This window comes from Equus asinus, chromosome 20, assembly GCF_041296235.1.
Source record: "Equus asinus isolate D_3611 breed Donkey chromosome 20, EquAss-T2T_v2, whole genome shotgun sequence".
Taxonomy (NCBI): domain Eukaryota; kingdom Metazoa; phylum Chordata; class Mammalia; order Perissodactyla; family Equidae; genus Equus; species Equus asinus.
In genome coordinates, this window is record NC_091809.1 from 82,283,498 (window position 1) to 82,302,019 (window position 18,522).

Below are 18,522 nucleotides of genomic sequence, written 5' to 3' on the forward strand. Positions count from 1 at the left end.
GAATCCTTTAGCTGCAAAATTGTGGGGAGTTCTAAGGGAGCACCTGTGTGTATGGTGTGTGTGTGTGTGTGTGTGTGTGAAATGGCTGTTGACCAACCTGTACGTCCATATTTTATGTATGTCCATATCTTAGCACCAGGATAGTGGCATCTGTGTGCAGCCTGAACACCAGCCTGGGGGGTAGCAGTTCCTATCCAGTCTGATGCTGGCAGATGAGATGAAGAATCCCACATACTCCCTCCCAGTCACTCTCTCTTCCCAATCCTCGGTCCCGGGCCCTCCTCAAAAATAGTCCCTCCGGGGGCCATCCGAGTGGTGCAGTGCTTAAGTTTGTGTGTTCCACTTTGGCGGCCTGGGGTTCCCCTTTGGACATGGCATCGCTTGGCACACCATGCTGTGGTAGGCATCCCACATATAAAGTGGAGGAAGATGGGCATGGATGTTAGCCCAGGGCCAGTCTTCCTCAGCAAAAAGAGGATTGGTGGTGGATATTAGCTCAGGGCTAATTTTCCTCAAAAAAAAAAAAAATTTAAATAAATAATGTTCCTTTCAGCAGAGCCAGAGTTTGGGCAGGTGTGGTTTCCCTGGCCATGATGGATGTATTCACCTGGCGGGTGGAGTGCGCAAGGGGAACTAACCCTCAAGCGTGATCCCAGACCAGGGGGAGCAAGCACATTTCCTCATTTCACCCCACAGCAGCCCTATAAGGTCAGCATGGTTATTCCCTTTCTGCAGATGATGAAGTAGAGGCCTGGAGATGTCGGGCGTGGGCCCACGAAGCTCACATAGCTGGTCAGTCTGACCCAGTTTTGCCTGGTACCCTGCTGGCTCGCCAATCCACTTTGAGCCCATACCTTCTCTCCCCTCCCAGTTCTTTCCCTGTTCTCCTATCTTTCCCCACCCCCCAGTCTCAGTTTCCCCCTCTTTGAAAGGGAAGAAGGAAATCCATCCCCTCTGAGCAGCCTCAGAAGCCTGGACGTTTCCCACAGTCGCCTAGCTCGTTCCCCACACCACCGGGCAGCCTAAGGCAGGCTCTCCGTCCTAGTGCTCAGGGGGGACCCACAGCCCAGGAAAGCTAAGTAATCTGCCCAAAGCCACAGATGATAGCTCCTACCCCACCCTCGCCCCACACCCTGTGAAGGCCTCTGGGCAGGTCCAAGAGGTCTCTCTGGGCAGGGTCTCTGAGTGTAGCAAAGCCCCCTTCGGGATGAATGTCTTCCATCATCAATGCACTGTGTCCCTAGCCCAGGCCTCCTTACCCAAGACCAAGAAGGAGATCCACTGCAGGACTGCGAGGGTCTGCCTCCTGCGCTCCCAGGGCACGGACAAGGGTGCCAACTCCACCATGCTGCTTCCTCTCCTGGCTCCAGCCCCGGGGACTTCTCTGAGCAGTGCTGTGCTCCGAGGCACACATTGGTGTTTATTGCTGAAGGTTGCGTAAGCATTTGTGGGGTGGGAGGAGGGTGCCCCGCCCAGCCTAGCCCAGCCCCAGGACTTCCCTGCCCCACCCCTGGCAGGGACCTGTTTTCTGGGAAAAACATGTGAATCCACCTGCCCTGGGCCCAGCTAAAGGAGGGAGGAGGGAAAGGAAGTGTAGAGCCCTGACCCGGGGGCAGCTGCCGCCTCAGGCAATCCCTTATGTGCCGGATCACCTTTCTCTGATGAAGCCCCAAGTATAGTTCAATCCTGTCCTCTTCCCACCCAGTGACTTAGCTCCAATGATTGTCCCCTCTCTCTCCTGCTACGTACACTGCTTCCCCTCCACAAACATGCAGTCATAGCTCCCGTCTAAAAATCCCCTGTCCGCATCATTTCCTCTATTCCTGCCCCATTTCGCAGCTCACCTGCACAGCAAAACTCCTGGAAGAGCCATCTGCACTCCATGCGTTCACCTCCCATGCTGCCCTCCCCGACTCCATACTTCAGATGCCACCATTCCGTGGAACTGCCCTTGACAAGTTCACCCATGGCCTCCACGGCGCTCAACCCATTGGTCAGTTCTCAGATCTCATCCTGACCTATCACCAGCCTCAGACTCGGGTGATCACTTCCTTCTGTCAACGAAAATAATCCATAACCAATCTATAAATGAAAATTTGGGTGAGTTTATTCTGAGCTTAAATTTTAGGATTATAACCCTGGAGAGTCTTTCCACAAAGGAACAGAGCACTCCAAAGAAGTGGGGGTAAAAGGGTGGTTATATACCCTCAAAGAGGGTGTTTCACATATGATTGAAATGTCCCTCCCACAATAGTCACAAGATTGCCCTGTCGGCACAGCGCTTGATGGACACAGCAGCTAGTGGGTCTGCTCTCTCGGAGGGAGGGCGTAGCAGGAGGCAAGTCTATTGTCTCGAGCTGGGTGGTCACAGGTGAGCCCAGCAATCAGTTTCTAGCCTAAGGAAAGATGCTTAATCCTTAAGGAGATGCCAACGTTGGGGGGGGGGGGGGGGAAGTTGCACCTTTATCTCAAGGGCCTTTTGCTCTTGCCATAGGGAATCTCTAAAGCAGATATACAGTGTATGCTCACTGGCCTCGGTCAGGCCCTTTTGGAAAGACAAGGTCAGGCCGAATTAGGTTTACACCAAATGGCTTCCTCATATATTCCAATATATCCTATTACTTGCCATTTGTATTTGTCACTCCTCCTTGAAACCTCTTGGCCTATGGCCACCACACTCTCCTGGTTTCCTTCCTACCTCTCTGGCTGCTTCTTGGTCTCCTTTGTGGCCCTTACCCTTCACCGACTAAAAGTTTGAGCACCCTCCTGCCCCCTCAGTCCTCGAACCTCTTCTTTGCACACTCGTCCCCTTGGAGATCTCATCCAGGCTCCTGGCCTTGTACTCTACCTACACAACAAAGGCTTCCAAATCTGCATCTTCAGCTCTGACGTTCCCCCAGGGCTCCAGACTTGAAAAATCTAGGTGGCCTCTTGACATCTTCACTGGAACCCGCTGGGCACCTCCATCAGAGCACCTCCATCAGAGCACACTGTTAGTGTTGCTGAGCGTGATTTCTCCTCAGCGGCCCACACAGCCTTTCCTCTGCTCTTTGCTCTCTCAAGAGAGGGGTACTCCATTGACTTAGCCCCTCAGGCCAGAACCTTAGAGTCACACTAGACTCTTTCTGTCCCTCTCCTTGCACATCTCTCAGTCAGTTCTCCTAAATCCTTTTAAATGTACACTTTCAATGGAAGGACAACAGACACACAGTACAACACACAAGTCCTGAGTGTGCAGAGTGTGCATTTTCACCAAATGAACACACTCGTGTAACAACCCTTCTGATCAACAAACAGATCAAGATAGCACCCCTGCGTCCTCCCCAGTCACGCCCCCCCGTAGGGCCTCACCGCCCTCATCCGTTTTCGAACTTTATAAAAAGCGAATCTTACAGTATATACTCTTTTGGGACTGACTTCCTAAGCTCAAGATTATATTCTTGAGAGTCAGTCAAATTGTGTGTATTTACTGTAATACATTTGTTCTCATTGCCACATAGGATTTCGTTATCTGAATATGTCACAATCAATCCATTTTTCTGCTGAGAGGCATTTGGGTTGTTGCCTGATCCTGAGTAGTAGGAATTGTGCTGCTATGGGTTCTTTCTTTTTCTTCCAGTTTTATTGAGAAATAACTGACCTACATTGTTGTATAAAGTTTAAGGCATACAGCATGATGATTGATTTACACAGGTTGTGAAAGGATTACCACAATAGGTTATTGTCTCTCATATAGATATGACAAATAAAAATGGCAAGCAATAGGATATATTGGAGTATATGAGGAAGCCATTTGGTATAAACCTAATTCAGCCTGACTTCTCTTTTTTTTTCTCCAAAAGGGCCTGACTGGCTATTGAGCACGCATTGCATATCTGCTTAGACATTTCCTATGGCCAGAACAAAGGCCCTTGAGATAAAGATGCAACTTCCCCCCGACATTAGCATTTTTCCTTAGGCTAGGAACTGATTGCTGCACTCACCTCCCAGCTCACCTGTGACCACCCAGCTGGAGACAACAGACTGCCACCCTGCTGTGTTCACTGAGACAGAAGACCCACCTGCTATTTCCATCAATCGCTGTGCCGACAGCGTAGTCTCGCGACTATTGTAGAAGGGACATTCCAATCATATGTGAAACATCCTCTTTGAGGGTATATAACGACCCTGTAAACCCCCCCACCTCTTTGGAGTGCTCTGTTCCTTTGTGGAAAGACTCTCCCGGGTTATAATCCTCAGATTTAAACTCAGAATAAACTCACCCAAATTTTCATTTATAGATTGGTTATGGATTATTTTCGTTGACAGATACAATAAAAAGAAAAGAGGGCCAGCCCAGTGGAACAACGGTTAAGTTCAAACGGTCCGCTGCAGCAGCCTGGGCTTTGCCAATTCGGATCCCAGGTGCAGACCTACGCACCACTTGTCAAGCCATGCTATGGCAGGCGTCCCACATATAAAGTAGAGGAAGATAGGCATGGATGTTAACTCAGGGCCAGTCTTCCTCAGCAGAAAAAGGAGGAGGATAGGTAGTAGATGATGAGGATTTTAGGCTGGTTAATTTTAAAACTGCAGATGAGAAGCAGGCTCCGAGGAGCGGAGTTTGCTCACCCTTTGTTGGGAGGCATTTACATTTGTAGGGGAAACCTCCGTCTGTGGGGTTGCCTCCCTCTCTGTGCCAGGAAGAAGGGAGATAACCTTGTCTCTGGAAGCTCTTAATCAATGCCAAAGGCAAGAACTTAAGCTGGTTACTGTCTGGCAACCTCATGTAACTGATTTAGGGTGGTGGCTTCTGGCCTTTACTTAATCCGATTTGATTCTTATCTAAAAGTTGTGGGACCACCCAATGGCCAGACCCCCACCTGCACTGATACCATTTTAACTTTTTTACATGTTCTTTCCTTTGTCTTGTAAAGAGATGGCTCACATACCTATGCCTTAAATTTAGCCTTACTCTCCACCCATGTTTGCAGCAGAAGTGGCAGCAGCAACATGCCGGCAGCAGCTCTGCTTGCCCATGGGTCCTGTCCCCACACAGCAGCTCTGACTGCACATGGGTCCTGTCTGATGCGGGGTCGGTGAGCCGAGGAGTTGAAAGAAAGATTTCTTAGACTTTCAAGACCTGGCAGTAGTGCTCTTTTATTTAGAGAATAGTGTGGAATAGCATGGGGACAGGACCCATGGGCAGGTAGAGCTGGTGCGTGGGGACAAGACCCACGGGCAGTCAGAGCTCCTGCTGCTGCCCCAAGTTGAGGGTTAGAGCTAAATTTAAGGCATAGGTATATGATTCATCTCTTTACAAGACAAAGGAAAGAACATGAAAAAAAGTTAAAATGGTATCAGTGCAGGTGGGGTCTGGTCATTGGGTGATCCCATGACTTTTAGACAAGAATCAAATCGGATTAAGTAAAGGTTAGAAAGGTTAGACGCCACCACCCTAAACCAGTTACATGAGATTGCCAGACAGCAACCAACTTAAGTTCTTGCCTTCCCCATTAAGAGCTTCTAGGGACAAGGTCATCTCTCCTCTTCTTCCTGGTACAGAGAGGGAGGCACGTTTTACAGGTAGAGATTTACCTTACAAATGTAAATGTGTCCCAGCAAGGGCAAGTTCCATTCCCCAGAGCCTCCTTCCCTGTCCCAGTTTATCGAAAGCAATCAGCCCAAAACAATCCTGATGCCAAAGAGACATATCCTGGGGTGGCCAATTTCAGGTCCCTACAAGGTCATCCCCCCTTCCTTCACAAACGCAAATGTCTCAAAAGGGCAAGCAAAATTCCAGTCCTCGGAGCCTGCTTCTCATCTGCAGTTTTAAAAGTAACCAGCCTAAAAATCCTCATCACTGTCCCCATGCTATTCCACACTATTCTCTAAATAAAACAGCACTACTGCCAGATCTTGAGAGTCCAAGAAATCTTTCTTTCGACTCCTCTGCTCACCGACCCCGCATGATTTCATGTTAGCTCAGGGCTAATCTTCCTCACCAAAAAAAAAAAAAAAAAGTCTCCTTGTGGTGAGAACTCTTAGGATCTACTCTCTTAGCAGCTTCGCCTTCATCACACAGCAGTCTGGGTGTTCTGTACATGGCTTGCTGCACATTTGTACACGTTTCTGTCGAGTATGTGCCTGGGAATAGAATTGCTGGGTCTCCTGGTGTAAAGCCATATAGTTTTCCAAAATGGTTGTACAAATTGACATTGCCACAAGCCCTTGATGAGAATCCTGCCTGCTCCACATCCTCCTCAACATTTTCCCTATTTTACGGAGTGTGTGGAGGTACTTCATTGTGGTTACAGTATTTTCCTAACGCCTAATGAGCTTCAGCACATTTTCGTATGTTTATCAGCCATTTGGATAATGTTTTCTATGAAGTTCTCTTTCCAGTCTTCTGTTGCTTTAGATAGCTCTTGCACTGGAAAGCTGCTTTCCGCCCCCACGCAGCCCACTCTGTCACCAGCTTCTTGCTTCCTCTTTGCCCCTCTGGCTCTTCTCCATCCCACAGTCTCAGCACAGCTCAAGGGGATGCTGGGTCAAAGGGCAAGTCAATGCTCAAGCTCGGAAGGAGTGTCCAACTGTTTTCCAAAACAGTTTAGAAACCAATTTACACCCTCACCAGAAATACATGGGAGATCCCATAGAGGTATATACTCTCTGACCCTGGGTATGGTCGGGTCAGACTTCTTCTTCTTCTTTTTTTTTTTTGGTGAAGAAGACTATCCCTGAGCTAACTTCTGTGCCAGTCTTCCTCTATCTTGTATGTGGGACACCTACCACAGCATGGCTTGATCAGCAGTGTGTAGGTACGTGCCCAGGATCTGAAACCACGATCCCCAGGCTGCTGAAGTGGAGCACGCAAACTTAACCACTACACCACCAGGCCAGCCCCAGATTTCCTATTTTTTTACTAGAATGCAAAGTGATATCTTGTTGTGGTCTTTTTTTTTTTTTGAGGAAGATTAGCCCTGAGCTAACATCTGCTGCCAATTCTCTTTTTGCTGAGGAAGACTGGCCCTGAGCTAAAATCCGTGCCCATCTTCCTCTACTTTATATGTGAGACACCTACCATAGCATGGCTTGCCATGTGGTGCCATGTCCACACTGGGGATCTGAACTGGCAAACCCCAGGCTGCCGAAGTGGAACGTGTGAACTTAAACTCTACGCCACTGGGCTGGCCCTCCAGGAAGAATTTAAAGTGTTGTTTTTCATATGTAAGTCCTAATTCATCTGGATTTCTATATAATGTGAATTAGGTTTCAATCTTTGGCAGCCCCATGTGTTGGACACTCCTCTGTTTCCCTAACAAGACAACATGCCACCTCTGCCATATGACAGAGCTCTACACGTCCATGGTCTCTGTCGGGGCTTTATTCTCCCCCACCCGTCAATTTATCTATCTCTGCCAGTGCCGCACCATCTCAATTATTTAGTTCTAACGTCTCAGAGGCCAAGCCTCTTCCTTGCTCGTCCGCCTTAGAAGTGTTCAGGCTATAATTAACCCTTTACTCTTCCACATACATTTTAGAATAATCTTGGGGCTGGCCCAGTGGTGCAGTGGTTAAGTTCCCACATTCTGCTTTGGCAGCCCGGGGTTCGCCGACTTGGATCCCCGGTGTCGACCTATGCGCCACTTGGCAAGCCATGCTGTGGTAGGCATCCCACATACAAAGTGGCGCATAAAAAAAAAAAAAAAAAGAATCATCTTGACAAATTCCAAAACATCTCTCTTGGAATGTCAGAATTCATAAAATGTTGAATCCACACTTCATCTTGAGGAAACACATATGAAAATAAAAATGAAAGAAAGAATAAATGACTTAAATTCCAAGGTCATAATGTCTAGCACAAGAGCAATAAAGAAACTCAACAGAAAGCACAAGGAAAAAAACTAACAAAGATAAAGGCAGAAATTAATGAGACAGAGATTAGAAAAAGAATAGATCTAATTAATAAAATGTTGGTTTTCAAAAAAAATTAACGAAATAAATAATTAGCTAATGTAATCAAGAATAAAAGGGACAAACGACACATATACAAAATAAGAAAGGACAGTGGAGAAATAACTGGAACAGAAGAAATTTTAAAAATCAAAAGAAGCTAATTTGCAAACTTCAATGAAAATAAATTTGCATTCTTAGATGAAATCGATAGTTTCCTAGGGAAATACAAGTTACCAAACTGACTCAATTAAAGATAGAAAACTTAAACAAAATAATTTCCATAGAAGAAATAGAGAAAATTATCAAGGAATTTCCCCACAAAAAAAGCACCAGGCCCGGATGGTTTCACAGGAGAATTTTACCAAATCTGTAAAGACTAGATAGCCCCAATGCTCCATAAATTGTTTCAAAACTTCTAATTTCTTTCTTATGTAGCAAGTCTAACATTGATATTTAAACTCAATTTTTTACAAAGCAGCACAAAAGGAGAACTATAGACTTATTGAATTGCTTATGAATACTAATGCAAAATATTTAAATAAAATATTAGAAAACAATCCAACAGCAATTACCATATACCACAAACACGTGGGATTAGGGAAACCATTAATATAATACATCAGATTTTAATAGGTTTAAGAAGAAAATCATATGATTATCTCCATAGATGCTGGAAAAGTCCTTGACAAAAACTCACCATAGAGTGAAGTTGATGAGTGTCTTCTTAATATAATGATACATATATATATATATTGCTCCTAAAGCTACAATCTTACTTAATGGGGAAATACTAGAGGCATTTCCGCTAAGATCAGCAATAAACCAAGGAGACCCTCTACCATTCAACATTGTACTGGAGGCATTAGGCAAAACGGTTATAGAAGAGAAATCAATAAGAAGCATAAGAATTGGGGAGAAAAAGAGTAAACCTGTCCCTTGCAGATGATACAACTGTGTACCTGGAAAGCCCTAAAAGTATTTTATATTTGTCTTCATTTTTACCATTTCTGGAATTTTTCATTTCTTAGTATAAATCCAAGTTTTTGCCTGGTGTCTTCCTTCTACCTGAAGAACTTCCTTTAAAGCTGCTTATGGCACAAGTCTGCCGGTAATTACTTAGGTCCTTCTTACCCCAGAGCCTTCTTTCTCCTGCATCACGCTCGCCGTTCCGTGGTTGTAACTGGTTTCTTTTCTTCAACAGTCCACGAAATCTTCAAGCTCAGGAATCCTGTGTCCTCAGTATGAGAGATAGAGTCTAGCAGAGAGAAGATGCGGGGAAAGTTTTGATGAAAGATACAGAAGAGGGGAAAGCGGGTAGAGGGAAGGGGAGAGGGAGGAAGGTGGGGGGGGCAGCCCGAGGAGAGAGCCAGCGAGCACCAGTCACCAGGAGGCGCTCTCTCTGGTGGTCGTTCTGAGAAGCTGCAGGTAAGCCGGATATCCTCTGCGGGACATAGCACAAGAGGGATCAGAGCGTGGCTGAGAGGCAGAGCTGTGGGGGGACTTACTCTCAGAGACGGACAGTGAAGGATATCTTGCTGCTGGCCTTGGCTGGAGAAGATCTAAGTCTGTCCCTTTGTGGCCTTGTCAGGATGGAGAATTCTGAGCCCTCCTAGGGCTGCGTCGTTTGCTGCGTCCGATGCTTTGGAGCATTGTCCTATGAGGAAGGATTATGGTCTCATTTTACAGAGGTGGGAACAAACCCAGAGCAGTTAGACAGGTTTCCCCACCTCACCATGGGAACGAATATGACCTCTTCTGTTTTTGTTTGTTTTAAGATCTTTTTGAACCCGCCTAGGTCCTGGCACTCTTCTCCCTACGTCCACACTCTCTCCCTGGGTGATCTTGCTCATGACGGTTTTTTTTTTTTTATTGAGGTCACATTGGTGTATAACATTATACAAATTTTCGGTGTACATCATTATATTTCAACTTCTGTATAGACTACATCCCGTTCACCACCAAAAATTAAGTTTCCATCTGTCACTGCACGTGTCCCCCTTTACTCCTTTCACCATCCCCCCAGCCCCTCTTCCCCTCTGCTAACCACCCATCTGTTCTCTACATCCGTGAGTTTGTTTTTTATTGGTTTTTTAAATCTTCCCCATATGAGCGAAATCATGTGGTATTTTTCATAAGAGTTTTAACAGCCATGTGTGCATGATGACCCCCAAGTTTATAATTCCAACCTGTACCTGTCCCCTGGGCTCCAGATTGCCAGCCTGACACCTGCGCTAGGAAATCTCAAGGCATCTCACACTAACATGTTCAACGGTGGACTCCTGGTTCTCTTTCCCACCTGCAGTACTGTGTTCCTTAACCTCTCCTGATCTTCCCCTCCGCAGAAAATGGCACCATCATCTACCCCGAGGCAGAAACCCAGGAGACATTCTAGATTCCTCCCTTACCTATCCCTTTGCCTTCAACTCATCAGCAACTCCGGTCACTTCTAGTTCCAAAACACATCTTGAACGTCCCCACTTCTTCCCATCTCCGTTCTCCATCTCCAAGACACCATTCCCTGCAGGGATGACTGCAGTAGCCTCTGTACTAATGCTCCTTCTTCTGTTTTGATTTATTCACGCCACAAATAGTTGTTGAATGAGCACATACTATTTACCAGGCACTGCTCTGGACACTGGGAACACAGTGGGAGCAAGGCTCATCCTCTGGCTTCTTGCAATCTAATCTCCAAACCATATTGTTGTTGTTTTTAATTATGAAAATTCCCTGCTTAACACCTGCACAATGATTTCTAAACTCTTCACCTTGGCCCACAAGCACCCTCCCACCTCAGGGCCTTTGCTCATACTGTCCTCTCTGCCTGGAGTGTTTTTTCCCCAGCCTTTGTATTGCTGTCTCCTCCTCCTTCAGGTCTTTGTTTATATGACACTTTCTTTGAACACCCTGTTATTCCTTCTCTTTGCATCCTGAACATTTCCTCTGCAGCCCTGTCTCCATGGGTGGTATTAAAATCAATATTTGTACTTATATCTATTACATAGATGGTAAGCTTCTTTAGGGCAGGATATGTGATTATGTGATTCACCAATCCATACCCAGCACCTAGTACCTAGAAAGTGCCATTTATTATGTAGGGAAGGAAGACATATCCTCTACCCTCTGGGTCCTTCTGGCCAGGCTATGAATTAAATTGACATGAGACAGAACAACAGGAGAAAATCAAACAAAGCTTTATAACATGTATACATGGGAGAGACCAAGGAAAACCGAGTAACTCACCAGAATGGCTGAGGTCGCCACCACCTTAAATACCATCTTCAGCTAAAGACAGAGGATGTTGCGGGTATGTGGAGTCAGTTACGGGAGATTACCAGAAAAAGCACAGTAAACAAGAGTAGGGTTATCATGCAGGTTTAAGTCCTTTCCTTCCACATTAATAAGAGTTTCTAGAGATAAGGTCATCCCCCTCCTCCTGGTAGAGAGGGAGACACTTTTACAGATGGACATCTCCCTTACAAATGCAAACGTCTCTTACAAAGGGGAACAACTACTTGGTTTTCAGAGCTTCTCCCATGTCTGCAATTTCTTAAAAGTAACCAGCCCAAAATAATCCTCATGCGAGAGTGACACATCTTGAGGTGGCAAACTCTGCTCCCCTACAAGCACGTTTAGCTCTCTTCAACCCCACTGTTCCCAACCTCATTTGTCTGATTATTTGAACAAAACTTAATGAGAAACTAGGCAATCTCTGAGCTCAGGGACAGTGCCGGTTTCTTGGAGTAGGGACTGAAAGCCTGGGCCTTGGACCAGACAGGCTCCCAGGATCTGAGTGTGGCTCTCCATACCCTGGAGATGACGAATATGCTGGGCACCTATGGCAGGCTGAACAGTAGCCCCCAAAGATGACCACATCCTAAACCCCAGAGCCTGTGAATGCCACTGTCAGCGACTAGTTGCCCCTGGGAAGTCAGGGATGGGTTTGGAAGCCTTTAAATGTTGTTCCAAATTGTTCTTTTTCCTTTTGTTGTGTTAAGGAGATGCAATCACCAACCACCATGAACCAGACCAAGCCTCACCACAGAGCTACGCCTATGACCCTTGCCTCATTTTTAATGCTAAGATCTCTCCAGGAGGAGCTTGGGTCTTATTATCATAACTTCAGTGTACGTGGAAGCATGTTTTCCAACTGAGCCTGCACAAGCGAATGCCCACATCTGCCTTGGGAATATTCATCCCCATCAGAAATAAATGTCCCTGCTTCCCTTTGTTCGGGGATACGAGGACTCTGGAAACTATTCCTCATGGTCTCCCAATTGCTGCAAATATAGTTTACTTTGTGGGACAACTACTTGTGGGGGTGAGGCTGATGTAACTCGCCAGGAGGGACCCCACTTTGATTTTGGTAACACTACCTTCTATGGCAAAAGGGACTTTGCAGATATGATTAGATTAAGGAGTTTGAGATTATTTTGGATTAGTTTGTGTTATCCAGATGGACCCAAAATAATCACGATAGTCCTCATAAGAGGGACGCAGGGGGTCCCAGTCACAAGAGAAGGGGGAGTGATGATGGAAGCAGAGATTGGAGTGATGAACTCTGAAAGTGAGGAAGGGGCCACAAGCCAAAGATCACGGACAGCCACCAGAAGCTGAAAAAGCAAGATCGCAGATTCTCCCCTCAGAACTGGAAGGAACCGGCCTTGCCAATACCCTGACTTTAGCCTGGTGAAACTGATTTCATACTCATGACCTCTGGAACTGTGAGAGAATAAATGTGCCATTTGCTACAGCAGCAGCAGGAAACTCATGCAATGCCTTGTAGGGCTTTAGTAAGTCTTGGTTCTGCACTTTTTCTTTTTTCTTACTCTCCATGGCAGAAACCTTAGCCAATAATCTGTGTTCTGTGAGCTGGCCTGCTCCTGTCTCTCTGCCCAGACCAACTCTCTCCCACATATACCCCACCCAACCTTCCAGACCCAGTTCAAATACCCTCTCCTCCATGAGGCTTGTGATGACCCCACCATACCCCACCAAGTAAAACTGGAGACCCACAGCACTCAAAATGAGAGCCCCTTTCCACCTCACAGCACAGTGGCCCTCATTCATGTCTCGCTCTCCACCAGGCTGAGCATCAGTAGAGGTTTTGTGGATGGAACGATGAATGGTACATAAGATGAGAGCCCGGTGGAAGAGGGCTCTACCCTCTGGTCCTCCAGTGAAGTGAACACGTGCTGTCTCTGACCTGGGTGGGTTCCCTCATCTGGGCCTGCCCCTTGGGCCCACCTGGTGAAGCCAGTCCATCACTTTGCATCCTGTACAGTTTCCCTTGGGCATTCCACGAGCCTTTCCACGTCCCAGGCTGACATCAGCATGTACCACACCTGTGCCCCTCCTGCATTCTCTGGCTGCCATGGGCACCAGCTCCCAGTCCCTCCTCCCAGCCAGGACTCTGGAGTCATCTAGGACTCTTCCTTCTCCTTCAATCTCCACATTCAGTTATTTAGAAAGTCTGGCCATTTCTTAGGCACGTCTCTCAAAACCACCTTCTTTCCTCTGTCTTCACTGCCTCTACTGCAGGCCGGACTGCCACTGCCTCTTCAGTGGACTCCACTACTGCCTCCTCCCTCGTCTTTCTGCCTCCAGGCTGGCCCCAGCCAACCCCTTCTCCACACAGCAGCAGCCAGAAGGAGTTGCTAAAACTCTCATCTGAACATACTGTTCTCCTTGCTCAGGCAGAGCAGATGACAGATAAGTGTTTGGGTTTCCAGTAGCCAATGGGCTGCCTTGCTCCTTGCCCTTCTCCAGTATTTCCTGAGACCACAGCTGTTGATGGCAGATGGTGCCCAGCCACATCCCTACGTACTGAATTGTAACACCCAGTTCCACCAGGAAACCAGCTGTAGCCTCCTTCCTCTGTGGTCACTGCTGTGACCAGAAGGGACCCTGCGCTGCAAGGCCAGCAGGGTCTTTCTAAGGCTTTCATAGACTGGGGACCCACTCTTGTCATGACAAGCATAATAAACCACTCCTGCATCAAATAGCATTTACTGCAGTAAAGTTTTGAAAAGGATTTCTATAATTTTGAGTTTTATGAAGAGTAAATTATTCATTTTGCTTTCTAACTTGAACTTAACTATATTTATGATAACTAAGAACTGGTTGGGGTTGCCCGTGACTAGTTAGTATAATATTGTGTTTGTAGACATTAATTAAGCATATATTAATTTTGATGTTGCTCTTTTTCTGCTCACATTTTGGAGCCAATATATTTTTCTTCTCAGGGCTTAAATATTTGTGTAAGTTCTTGAAAAGCTCATGGGCCCCAAGCCATGAGGCCATGAGACTATTACCTGGGTCTCTGTGAAGGGTTCTGGCCCCCTGGAGAGCTTAGGGCTGAGCTCCCATCAGAGCTGGATGGCTGGGGTGGGAGGGTTCCTGCTTCTCTCTCCGCCCCGGCATCAAGGCCACTCCTCCTGTGCAGAGGAGGGCCTGGGGCTGAGAACAAGGAAGAAAGAGGTTTGGGTGGGGAGGAGATCCAAGTAATTCCAAGCACCCCCCACCCCACCTTGTACCCTCCTGCTGTCCTCTTGCCCACCCTGCCCCCATCCCACATGTTGCTGGCTCAGACATAGCTCTCTGGAAGTTTGGCTCCTCGGAGAACTCAAGGCCCTGAGCTGACTAAGTAGAAAGAGACCAGAGTCGTTGGCTCTCCCACACCTCAGTCTCATTTCCAACACCCCGTTTCCCCAGCATTCCAACTTTACAGGGCTGTGTAAAAGAAAGAGTGGAGGCTCTGGGTTCAGAAAGGTCTGGACACATATGCTGGCTCAAACTTGACTTAGTTCCATGATTTGTGGCAAGTCACTTCCCCTCTCTGAGCCCTGATTTCCTCATCTGCAAAATGAGGTAAATAATACCAACTCGTGGGTTATGGTCAGGATCAAATCTGAAGCCACTAGCACAATGCTTGGCAGTCTGTAGGCACTTGATAAAGAGCAGTGTCCTTCCTTGCAGCCACTTTTGAATCCACAGTCTCACCAGTCATTAAGTTTGGCTAACCATGTCCTGGTTTCCTTCTCTTTTTAGGTGGTCCCTGCCACCAGGGCACCAGGATGCCAATCCTATATGAGATAGCGGATGAGAAATCTATTTGCCATGTAACTGATGTATGACAGGCACAGTGCTGGGTGCTTTAAGCAGGTGACACTATCACTCTTTAAGGCCTGCCTCACAGAAATATTTACCTTTTCTCAACATGCCCTGCTTCCCCTTCCCCACCCTCAGTACCCCTAGTGCTCTGCCACTTTGCAGGGGGGCAGAAGGCAAAAATGTAGATCATCTTGGTCAAGTTCCAAGCCACAGTCCCCATATTCATCTAGAGAAAACTGATTCAAACTAAAAACTGCTTCCCCCACCATTGTGTTTGACCCTGCTATTTAAGTCCAGCAGAAAGGCATATCTTTTCAAATACAAAAAAATGTAATCACTTAATTTCAGTGTTCATCACGAGAGATTTTGAGTCAGCAAACCAGTGTGATGGATTGTGGCTAATGCATTCTCCTTGCAGAAAGTGGATGGCTGGTGTCCAGCTTCCATCAAAACTGCGGTCATCCTGCAAAAGATGGCAGCACAAACTTGGCCCACCCTTCTGCTCTCCACCGAAACTTTATTTGGCATTCTCATATCCAAGGGCAATGCCTCAAGAAATTCGAGTCAAATACTGCTCAAAAAGCAAGGAGTAAGGTCTCTAAATTGTCTTCTAGTTACTATCACCACCATCTTCATCTCTACCACCACCACCATTGTCATTACTACCACCACCATCATCACCACCATCATCATCACCACCATCATCATCACACCATCATCATCACCACCCTAAGCAACGTCTATGAACACCTACTATGTATCAGGCAGGGTCTATTCCACAACACGGCTATGAGGTTGTACTATTATCCCTGTTTTCCAGGGAGGAAACTGAGGCTCAGAGAGGATAAATCTTTTCTCCAAAGTTACTCAGCTGGTAAGAAGCAGGACTGGGATTCCAATGTGGTCGCTCTGACTCTAAAGCCTAAGTTTTTCTACTGTGATAGAATTTCTCTCCTGTTTCTCCTTTCATCACCCTGATCCACATCTTCCTTTGTGTGTCAGCTCTCGTCAGCTCCTCCTCTTCAATACTGCCTAATTAATTTGTCCTTAAGATTAAATTCTTTATTTTCACCCACATGTTTTCAACTCTGCTCTGTATGGCACACTCGTGGCTACCTCATAGCAGTGCTTACTACAATCTAGTATAACTTTCTGTCCACTACTCTCCGTCCTCTCCAGACTTATAGTCCTTGAGGGCAGAGACTGTCTATTGGCCAATGTGCCCCTGGTACCCAAGGCTTGGCTCATGATTTACTCAAAAGTTTGTGGTGAATCCATGAATGAATATGTATAGGGATGCATAGACAAATGAATGATGAGATAGATGGATTAATGGATTAGTAGATGGCTGATTAAGTACATTAATAGATGATTAAGGATAACTCTCAAATCTACATTCAAAACCCTCTCCGATTCACTCTATTATTATATCTCCAAATGCCCATCAGAACCTTCCGCTTGGCTCCTTCGCTGTCATCCAAAACGGCACCTGTATAAACCTGACCTCCACCCTAACTGATGCCTCACCTCTGTTCTGACAATGGTACTGTGATTCCTCCCAGTATCCCCTTCACTGGTCCTCTGATTGGTTCGTTCAGTCAACAAGATTTTTTGCTTGTTTGTTTGTTTCCCTTTTTTGGCTATCTGCTATGTGCCAAACACAGTTCTAGGGAATGAAAACCGAGTAAATAAGACAGGCAAGGTCCCGAGGAACTCAAAGGAGTTCACAGTCAGCAGTGGGGTGCAAGGTGGTGTGTCAGACAATGAGCAAGTCAAGAGCTAACAAGATCATTACAGAGAGTAATGAGGGATGTGGTAGGGAAATGAACCGAATGAAGAAAGAGCACTAAGGGACCTCACGATAGATAAGATGGTGAAGGAGGGCTCTTGTGAAGATGTGATATTAAGCGAGACCTGAAGGATGAGAATAAACCATCCAGTGTAAGGGCTGAAATAAGCACATTCCAGGCAAGGGACTAGCAAGTGCACAGGCTCCTGGGCTGGAAAGAGTCTGTGTGTTTCAGAAACAGAAAGGAGGCCAATGCGGCTGGTGTGCAGAGAACAGCAAGATCCTGTACGAGAGCGGGTTGTTAATAGACCTGAGCCAGGTCATGTAGGGCCTTGAAGGCCATGGTAAGGAGTTAGATTTTATTCTAAGGGTAGTGGGAGGCCACTGAAGAGTCTTGAACAGGGGAATGACATGAGCCCTCTGGCAGATAGGCAAGGAGCTGCCCCCCAACAAGGAGCATAGGTACAGATGACTCGTAGGAGAGTTATCTCCAGTCATCAGGAAGGGGATGACTCCAATGTCATTTAAACTGTTAAGAGTGCACGGGAAAGTAAAGCACCCAAATGCTTTCTGTAAAGTCGTCATCACGCTGTTGGCCACTATGACAAAAAGGTGCAGCAAAAAGAAAACAGACTGAGCTTATTCATAAGTATTAATATAAAAAAATCCATAGCATTTTAGTAAATAGAATTCTGAAGCACATTAAAAGAACAGCACACCACAACCAAATGGTGTTACGGCTACAGGCCAGAATGGTTGAATATTAATAACCCACGTTATAATTAAATATATTGAAAGATCAAAGTGGAAGAGACATGATCATCTCCAAAGGGAGTGAAAAGACATTTGATAAATTCACTATATAGACTTGATTTTAAAAATATTTCCTATTCAAACTGGAGTAGATGGGTAGTTTCTAAATATTTTATACCCAAAATCAACATCATGCTAATGGTGAGATACTGGAAACATTCCCGTTAAAGTCAGGAACAATAATTCTAGAGGTACATTAGGAGCAACTGAATAAGAGAAAGAAATGAGAGGTATAAATAAGAAAGGTGGCAACCTGTCATTTTTGTGGACAAAGTCCAGAGCATCTATAAACAATTAAAACTAACTAGAGAGTTTAGTAGGTTTGCCGAATAGAGATCAATATATGCAAAAATTCAACAATACTGTTGTTTATAATTACAATAAATATGTAATTTTAAAATGTCATTTCAAAGAGGCACGTGAAAAGATGTTTAACATCACTAGCCATTAGGGAAATGCAAATTAAAACCACGATGAGATACCACTACACACCTATCAGAATGGCTAAAATAAAAAAGAATGATAGCACCAAATGCGGGCAAGGATGGAGAGAGTTGGATCTCTCATCCACTGCTGGTAGGATGTAAAATGGTACAGCCACTCTGGAAAACAGGTGGCAGTTTCTTAAAAAGTTAAGCATACACTTATCACACAACCTGTAAGCATACTCCAGAGCTCTTATCCTAGAGAAGCGAAAACGTGTTTACAGAAAAACCTGCATATGAATGTTCATGCGGCTTTATTTGTAATATTCCCAAACTGGAAACGCCCAGATGTCCTTCCATGGTGAGTGGTCAACCCAAATGTGGTATATCTATACCATGGAATACTGCTCAGCAATAAAAAGGAGCAAACTTGATACACGCAACAAC

General features: G+C 45.9%; 1 protein-coding gene across 7 annotated transcripts in view; it reads right to left on the minus strand.

Moving 5' to 3' along the window:
- MOGAT2 (monoacylglycerol O-acyltransferase 2) overlaps nt 1-10,474 on the minus strand; it is a 28,761-nt gene extending 18,287 nt beyond the window's left edge. For 5 of the 7 annotated variants that reach the window (XM_044751852.2, XM_070490674.1, XM_070490669.1 and 2 more), the window contains exons 1-3: nt 10,344-10,474; nt 9,444-9,592; nt 1,260-9,193 (exon numbers count right to left, since the gene is read on the minus strand). In XM_044751852.2, coding sequence (XP_044607787.1) covers nt 1,260-1,541 — 282 coding nt within the window. In that variant the 5' untranslated portion in view covers nt 1,542-9,193; nt 9,444-9,592; nt 10,344-10,474. The remainder of the gene's footprint in view (nt 1-1,259; nt 9,194-9,443; nt 9,593-10,343) is intronic. The other 2 variants (XM_070490673.1, XM_070490671.1) reach the window with 1 other exon arrangement.
- Between the last annotated feature and the right edge of the window lie 8,048 nt (nt 10,475-18,522).